Genomic DNA, 9,554 nt, shown 5'->3' with positions numbered 1-9,554 from the left:
ATATATATAAGAAATAATTTTCACTAATATTGTAATAAAGTGTTTGAAAAATGATGTACTAGATAGATGATATATACAAAGAATATAAGTGAACACAATGAATCAATCATGGAGCTAAAAATGATACCCTTTACGGGAAGATGATTAGAGGTCGTTAAGTTAAATCGTTTTTATTATTCTTTTTCCTTAAAACAGGAATAAATGCAAACTTGTAAAAAGTGTAATTAGTTCTTTGAGAAATATAAATATACATCATTTAATAGTGATTAAGAATTATTACAGCTATTAATTTAACTTGATTAACGATATTTTCTTTAATCTAAATATGGCAGTAAAAATTCATCTATTATCGAGATATTTTTGTGCCATTCATAATGAGGTATTCCTGGGACAGTAATAATATCCAATTTTCCCTCTTTGTCTAGAGTTTGAAGACCAATCAGATCATCCTGATAAATAGATCTATCGCGCAATTCTACGACCGTTTCATTTTGATCATAGTATCCAAATTGACTGCTTTGCCAAGGAGTAATTACACCATCATCCGGACCGCCAATGAGTATCATACGGTTTAACTTTGCAAGACCCGATTTGAAAACAATTTTATTGGTTTCCTCATTATTCACATATGGCAAAAATTTGCTGTACTTGAAGTATAATTCCTAATGCGATAGTAACAATCTTGATTAGATCAAATCTACATACCATATACGTATAACGTTGAAAATGAAAGAGAGATAGTAAACCTGGTGGTGCGGATCGTTCCAGTAGTTCCCTACGCTTGTGAGCTGTCCAACTTTAGAATAAAACAATTCATAGGCCGTTTCGCATACCAAGTTTGGAAAGAATAAATGTAGAAAACGAGCTAGATAAAAATTTGAAATTGATATCTCAATAGATAATTATTATAACTAAGATACTTATAATATATTATAATTGGTCTTACTTCCATACTGTCCTGCTTGAGGCGAACTTAATGATATAAAATTCCTTACATTATGTTCAGGAAATCTCTGTAAAATAGCTCTAGCAAGTAAACCTCCCTGACTATAGCCTATCAAATTAATTCCTTCGGGAAAAGCTGCACCTATAGATATAACATCCATTCCTATTTCTTCTACTTGACGCCACATAGGTTTCAAGCTTTCCCAACCAGCAAATCTAATAGTATTATAAACCTGACTTCCAGGATGCATCTAAAAAAAAAAATATATATATATATATGTATAATAACGTTTAATTTTATTGTGATTTGTATAATATGAAAATATTATTGATTCCAATTGAGTTCAATTGAGAGATGATTTTAATGAGTGCGCGATGAAAAGTTTTGAAACATTGTATAATGTTAAAAACAGCTGTTCCTGGTTAAGCTATCATTTTTGCATGATAATCAACATAGTACATTAGCGACATCTATATAGATATTATTGTTTTGTACAACTTACTTCTTCTATTCTGTTACTGATAAGTTCCATGCTATCACTGCCAGTAAGTACCCCGTGGATTACTACCACGGCGTGGTACGATTTTTCTCCATTACCGCATAATATTACTGTTAAAAAAGAAATATTTACGAACCAGAGATATCGTACAATCGCCATGTTTTGTTATATTAAATGACACTTTGTGCCTTAAAGTCTTGGGATGATAATTTTTGAACCTGTAATAGCGCCAGGTTAAACTAAAAATGCGGTCAAATTGCATAACACTTATTATACCTTGTTCGTTCCGCAGCCGATAAGACGGTGATCCTACTTATCGACGTCGGTTAATTATATTGGAAACATCAACAACTGTAGAGAGCTATAGGGAGCTGCTTGGACAAGTTTTGTTCTACCCTTTTTTATGTTATTTAAACTTTTTGTACAATTTTCTCTTCTCAAAAATAGATTTGAAAATAGTAGGAATGAATAGGGAGCGATCTTTTTCGATGTATTCATTAAACGAGTGAAAACTCTCCAACATCATCCTTAGACATTTTTGGATCTTCGCTGATGTTAAATTTATACAGATTAATATTGTTGTACGTTTAACTACGGACATCCTAATCTATTAAGAAGTATATTTAATCGTATCGAGCAATATGTCAAAGGTGAATCTTTCGTTAACCGCTGTGTCAGAAGCTAATCGAATCCGTATGTCTTGGAATACGAATTGAAGCGATCATTGATCGCTTTAGTTCGGCGTTTAAGGGTTGAAGATGGGAGAAAATAAGAGAAAAAGAGAAAGTGTACGCGTGCGCATTTGTGTTCGTTTGTGTGCGTTTGTGTGCGAGAGATCGCGCCGCCGCCGCCGCCGCCGCCACCACCGACAACTAAAGGAATCCAATTGCATAGGGCAGTAGTGCGTAGGCGAATGTAGCGAGTCGCACCCTAATACTTATGGGAGAGTTTGTATGGTAGGTGGCGGGGGTGGGGCACGTGGCATTTCCCGTGCTCGCTCTGACTATACATCACTTCGCTCTGACATCAACCCTCCCGCTACAGCGAACCTCGTGCCGAAGTAACGCGACGTCAAGCGCATTGTTTCGAACGGCGTCATCCACGCGATTATCAGGCATTTGCCCCTCGAACAACAATCCCTTTTCTCTCCTAATACGTGATCCTCCTCCTTTCAGCCGCCTTTTCATGAACAGGCGAATATTATCAGCTATTTGTAAGAACCTTTCTGGTATCCAGTTATAAGCGAACTCTTTGCACGTACGCCGATAAATTTTCACACAGTCAATGAATTATTTGCAAGTGGACAAATTCTCTACCTAAGACTTTGAGACTATCAATGCGTTTTGCTAGCCGAATTAGAGCGGAAATATGAGAGGTAAAAAGCGAGAGAGATAGTCGGCTAATCCAATTCCACGTTTAAACTCGACCGCTGCGAAGATGGCGAAGATGGCGAAAAAAGCGACGGAAGTGGTTTTGTGCGCAAGACTACCGTCGCTCCATGTATCTTCTTCTTTTTTTGCGTTTAATCAAGGATATTCGCGGTCGGCTGGCTCGCTACTTTAGTTCACCATGTCCTTGTCCATACCATGGCGAAGGAATCTTTCTTGACCTCCCTACGACCGAGTCTTCCTACTTTTCTTTTCTCTACCTTTGTACGAAAGAAATTTGTAGAAATCGTAAAAGAGCTACAACTCGATTGATCACGTTTCTTCGGAGCTCATTCATTTCGATGCTTCTTGAGTTTGTTTTAGAAACTAATTTCCATCGCTACCGTAATAAGATGTAATATACAATATCATATTAAGGCGTTAGTTATACAAACTCAAATGTGGAATTTTTGTAAACGAATGACGGTAATAGCGACGGTAATATTAGCAAACCTATTCGACAACGAACATTTTGATCTTTTGTTTCTTTAACGAATTTTCTTCAATTATTTAAATACATTATATTTGAATCGTACTTGACAGTAAATACAGAAATAGAAAAATAATAAGTTTATTCGAAATGAGACATATAAAGAGTAAGGTTTAAATACAATCGACAGTATCGTTCGTAGGAACGTTAACATCTGTCTGCCGAGAAAAGGATCGACTAACGCGGAGAGTCCATTTAAGCTACCGTCGTCAGTTCTTTGGTAAGTACAAAGACGTACGATGGCAAAGACGAAGTGGGTGGTACGATGTCGTAGAAACGACCTGGAGATTAGCGTTAATTACAGACTGGAGTCGTTCCGGGGTTGGGACGGGGCGCGAGGTATTTGTCACTCGGCACTGCTGCTCTTAGGTTCCTGTTGTTGAGCTCGAGCTCCTGCTCCAACTCCTCGTTCTGAATATTAATAACCACGACGGTCCTTCTCCAGCACCCTTCCTCGCACCTTTTGCGACATCCGATGAATTGTGTGGCAGACGATGCTACTCATTACGTTGACTGTCTGATTTCATCGCCGCCGCCGTCGTCGTCGTCGGAAAAATTAATCGCCTTTGTTACCGGCGACAATTATTTCGAAAGATTCGCCAGTAAATTAGATGAAAATTTAATGATAAAGTGCGATTATAACATAGAGATTCATCATTTCGTCGAATCATTCGAGGATTAGATAGAAATGATCGGTTGAATCATCCATTGAAATAGTCTATCTTTCTATGATTCATATATATGCTCATCTTGTTTCGAGTTGTCTTTTATCATTGATAGGGGCCAAATGGTTTTATACAATCTCAGCGAACTCAACGAGAAACATTTCAGCTCGGTTGATGGTAATAATAAAAGAGAAAGAAATTCTTTTGTTCGTGTAGGGAATTAGAAAGAGAGAGAGAGAGTGAGAGAGTGGGGGAGGGAGAGAGGAAAAATACAATAGTGTAAAAAGGTGAAGAATATTCCCGTGGTCGGCGTCGATCAAATCGATATCATCCTCTAGCTCTCTGTCCCTCTTTTTCTCGTTTTCTTCTTTTTTTGTAGCCGATCCCTCCAACGGTGGTCCCATTTCCGCGTAAAACGCTAAGATATTCAAAGTCGGGAAATAGTTTATTCATGGCTGGCTTGGAGAATTTCGAAAGATATTGGAAGTGGCCCAGGAGAGAGAGCGAGAGAATCATGAAGAAGAAGGAGAAGAGCGGAGGTTTTGAGGAGGAGAAAGAGCGAGAGGAACGATATTGGTCGGACGGAAGTGTCCCCTCGGGGAAACGGGAAAACGGGAGGAGCGTCATCTCTCCCCCCGATCCGATAAAGCGAAAAGAGGGACCCCCTGTGGCATGGCCACCACTTCTGCGCCATGGCATCACGTGACATCCGAGCCCACCAATAAAATTCAAATAAACTCCACCGTGCATACTAAATTATCACATCTTCCATTACCTGACGGCCTGTGCCCATCCCTGAACGACTTTCCGTTCCATGGGAAACGTTTACCTATCGGAACTATCATATTTTTGGCTATTCGCCTCTACCTTCGACGATCGTTTCCTACTTTGTCCGACAGTAGGACGAAAGTAATACCAAAGTAATACCAAAGTAATACCAAAGTTTAGCTAGACCGCTCTATCCTATCTCTATCCCATCTCTATCCCATCTCTATCCCATCTCTATCCCATCTCTATCCTATCGGAACTTGTATTTACAATATCAAATGTCATTTTTCAAATGCTTCGTTACGCACGACTGATCGATCATTTTGCTAAGAAAATCCTAGGTTATGGTTTACGGTTAATAGATTTGATGATCCATTCAATGATTTCATTTGGTTTATCACCGTGTTCCGCTTGGAATGTATGAATTTAATGCAGTATGTTAAACGCGCGGACGCTAACCGAATGGGCTTGCATGGACCTTGATTATTGTAATAACGACAGTTTCTCATTTTGTCCTTCTTCGATCGTTTCTTTCTCTCTTTGTTCTTTATTAAATTAACTAAAAAAAGAGACGACTCTTAAGTAGATTCAAGTAAGTATAGGTACATATCCAAGTATCCTAGCAATCCTTTCTCTTATGTTCAACTAAAGGTATTTCTTCTCTTCCCCTAATTGATGATCCAGAGTAGAAAGATCTCTATTTTTCTTAATACTTTCGTATAGAGAGAATTTTCCTTCATTTCTATATCATTTTCTATACAATGGCAATAAATATTTGGCAATTATATTATTAGGTTAATTTTAATTGTCAATTTTGATTGTCAATTTTGATGAGTTAATTATGCAGGAAAAAAGAATAAATGGGAAAGAAAATACAGCGAGGTAAAGAGAATAATTGTAGGTATTACTAAATCGGTTTTCTTAACGAAGCATCGTTTACAAATACTTGGCTCGTATCGCAATTGTAGTAAACAATGTAAATAATCGTAACGATAATCGCAATGATAATCGCAACGATAATCGCGACGATAATCGCAACGATAATCGTAACGATAATCGAACATCGCATTATTATTCTTGGTGTTTCGATTCGAAATGCAAACGGTAGCTAACTACTTGTTCGAGAGGGTCCAGCGGCGGTGGCAATGATGGAAGGGAGCAGCCGGAGATCAGGTGTCCTTTCCCAGGAACGCCCCAGATTTCAACATTACTCAACGAGGATCAACCTGCCAGAAGAGAGCCCATTGTTCGCTCTTACGCCTCTGGGTTTTCTTCCACATCGGAGAGTATGCCGTGCCGCGCGTCGTTCCGGTTTGCCCATTCGCCTACGATGGTGAGCATTTTTTCTTCTGGCACGTCCATCGTTCTCGTTAAACGTCGTCGTCGTCGTCGTCGTCCTTACTAAATTTTTCCCACCGAATTTGAATATAGAAAATCTTGACAAGAGTTTCCTTTACCTATACCTAAGCCTATACGTAATTAAATTAGATAACGCGTACCAAGAGTCATTCAATTTGGAAACGTTCTTAAAATCGGAAAATAGAAATAAAAAGGAAGACTTTCTTTCTTTTTCCCTTTTTCTTTCCATTTATTTTTTCTTTTTTATTTTTACCTACATCCGGAAGAACGGAGTTTCTAATTTAAGTCTCATGAATATTGAAGCTCGCTGGACTTTTCATTGGAGTAAACGGCTTAAGGCAGAGAAGAGAATCGTCTGAACCTCCGAACGAAGTTGCCGGCATGTAAAACAATTAGTAGCCCGACCGTGCCCTCTTCCCCTTCTCCTCCTCCTCCTCCTCCTCCTCCTCCACCTTCCATCCCTACCACCCTTTTCTATCAGCTTGTCTACGCCCCGACTATTAGTATAATCGCTGGAGGCTACGACCCTTAGCTACCCTAGAATGATTCGCTTTAATTCTTATAGAGTTTAAGCGAGCCTTACCCACCCCCCGGTCGCCTCCTCTTTTCTATTCGACGATGAGAACTTTGTACTTTGGTTCGAATCCTTGGTTTCTCGTCGATTGCGCTTCTTTCCTTGTCGTGATAGAAAACAATTAGATATTTATTTCCTTATAAGAAAGGAAATCATAATAAAAGAATATACAGAAGAATGTATATAATACATATACCTCTCTCTATATAGCTGTTATATATTAGCAATGGAGAGTTTTGGATAAATTTTCTGTGCCTTCTTCTGTTGTATCGTTACACGTCGTTAGAAATATGTACCTATATCAAAATAGATGTTTTGTACGGACCAATGGAAAAGAGTACGACGATAAAGTAGTTTCGTACGGGGGGTCATGTTTTTCAATGAATCGTTATTAAATGTAATACCGTTTCGCATCGTTTGCGCGACTAATTGATTTCAGTGACGAGATAGAGGGTTCGATGAATCGAAGCAACGACCGTATCGGCGGGGGTTGCGATATCAACGGGGTATCCCTTTGCAGTATGGATGCATCAGATTTCACACTTGCTCGTTCACCGCGGATATCTACGTACTGTAACGTGTAACACATACGAGGTCTTCATCGCGATATAAACAGCCGGTAATTTTTCGAAACATCCGTTCCGAACCGTATTATCCTTCGTCTTACGTAGTCGTATATACCTACGTAGTGAATTTATATTTAGTTTAACAGATTTCTAAGAGATCGTGCTTATGGCCATATACGTTTTAGTTTATGTTAATTTTTAGTTAAATGTAGATGCACGCGTTTGTTGCGGTAAGAGAGATGCAATATAGAGGACAAATAGAGATTCTCCTTTGAGTGGAGCATTATTGGCCGGACTTGGTCCGAAATTGGTCGTGTAAAGGGCGCGTAAAGAGCGCGTAAAGGGCGCGTAATCCGTGCCACGTGTTGGCTACTATAAGTCTTACGACTCGAGGATCACAACACCTAATCTTCCTACCCGCGTCTCTCCACCCTTCCATCGCTATCGTAAGCGCTACCTACGCGCGGCCGCAAAACCCACTTGAACTGTCTGTCCTTCGTTTGTACGTTGGTCCGCTCGTTCGCTCGTTGTTCGCTCGTTGTTCGCTCGTTCGTTACTCCCTCATTCAATAGCAATTTGTCCATTTACCGAGATTAGAAAGCGACTTGAAAGCGATGCTAATTCGAACAGTGCCTTGCACTTTCTAATTTACGATTCACCCCTCCGCCGCACCATACCACCAAGCCATACCACCGCTTATTGCTTTATACCCCTTTCCGCTTTCATAGATTACCATAACGAACACTAATCGAGTGTTGAACCGTGCCGAGCCTTCCGCTAAGGATTCTTCAGATTTTCCAAGAAATCTTATAAGTAGCATCGTTTAAGATTTTCTTCAGTTATTATTTATATCACTGTTTCAACTTGATTTTGGTCATCTCTATCGAGCAAATTTTTTGCCTCGCAACGAACTTTATATCTAAGTATTTAGCATGATTTGAATTTTATTGACATATCGTATAGGCTATTTTGATCATAAAATTGATCATCGGTTCGATCTGTTGGTTTAACCGGTCAAAGATTGCTTTGAGCCGAGCTTTCTCTCTCTCGTAACTCGATTCGCGAGTACGTCGTAAAGGACATCGGTGCTCTGGCATATGGCTGGCAAATTTCCCGGCAGGGTGGTAGTAACAATATTTACAGAAGGCCGCGCCAGCCCCTGGTGTTTTGTTAAGACTACGCGACGTGCACACCGATGTAGCTTCGGGGCCAAGGGTGTCACTTTACGGCGGGTAATCCCTCCTAATACTCTTTAGCGATCGGTGCTACCAAGTGATATTAACTCCCTTACATCCAATTTCTTTCTTTCCTTTTTTTCTTTCTCGACTTACACGTCTTGTTCCTAGGCAATTAGCATTTTCATTTAGGCTTTTTTTCTTTGTGATCTCTTTCTATCATGATCTCTGCAACTTTAATTATAATGAAATCGATAAGAGGAATGAAGAATTACATTCATTTTTTCATCCAACTAAATATCACGGGGAGAGAATCACGATTAGGTTGTCTGATTAGGTTGCGTGGCTAGTAGGTGGTATCCGTTGTCATAGTTGTTGTGTTGCGTGGCTGATAATTCGTTTAAAGAACATTTAACCGATATTATTCTATAGCGAATATTCGAAAAATGGAAAAGTGGTGCGGGGGAATCTATTTGCTTTAGAGCTTGGCAATCACGTCGGGGTGGTCCAGGCAGGGTGGATCACGGCCAAGATTAGCGAAATCATAATCAACCGATCAACGTTAGGGTGCAAATATATCGACTCGCCCTCTCGATGGAAAAGGAGGTGTCAAATGACAGTTCCTACGGGAGCAAGGGATCCGAATGGATTTTTTCGCACATACATCAAGAGACTCCTTCATCCTTGCCTTTCCCTCTCTCTCTCTCTCTCTCTCTCTCTCTCTCTCTCTCTCTCTCTCTCTCTCTCTTCGTGTATCTTTGCGAGGAAGACACGTGACCTTAACGAGATTATGGACTTGCAACATGGTTATACAAATAGAATTCTAACGAACAGCTTTTGAAACGTCTAGCTTGGAATTAGAAGTCTCTTGACACAATAGCATGTGCCATAATTTGATGCATGAAAAGTTTGACAGGTACTTTTTGGACTCGGTACCTTGGAAGGAGAAGACGAAAATGAAATAAAAGAGGAAAGTTATGTAGAATCCAAGCTCGCTTGGATAGATGGAAAGAATGGTGGTGGTGTCCGGTCTCGATAGCCGTTTAAGATTTGCGCGAAGCGTGAATGAAAGAGGGCGTGGGAAA

At 39.7% G+C, this 9,554-nt stretch overlaps 1 protein-coding gene across 1 annotated transcript; it reads right to left on the bottom strand.

Annotated features, from left to right (window-relative positions):
• Positions 1-167: 167 nt before the first annotated feature.
• On the bottom strand, positions 168-1,673 carry LOC106793039 (lysosomal thioesterase PPT2 homolog). Its single transcript, XM_014759629.1, has 4 exons — positions 1,449-1,673; positions 947-1,196; positions 747-865; positions 168-662 (listed from the first exon to the last, which is right to left on the bottom strand). The coding sequence occupies exons 1-4, from the start codon at positions 1,602-1,604 to the stop codon at positions 315-317; spliced, it is 873 nt and encodes a 290-aa protein (XP_014615115.1). The 5' UTR covers positions 1,605-1,673; the 3' UTR covers positions 168-314.
• Positions 1,674-9,554: the final 7,881 nt, after the last annotated feature.

The sequence above is a fragment of the Polistes canadensis genome, unplaced genomic scaffold (assembly GCF_001313835.1).
Source record: "Polistes canadensis isolate GaletaPanama2010 unplaced genomic scaffold, ASM131383v1 scaffold_10, whole genome shotgun sequence".
Taxonomy (NCBI): domain Eukaryota; kingdom Metazoa; phylum Arthropoda; class Insecta; order Hymenoptera; family Vespidae; genus Polistes; species Polistes canadensis.
The sequence above is the reverse complement of the archived record's forward strand: the minus strand, read 5'-3'. Positions and strand labels throughout refer to the sequence as shown.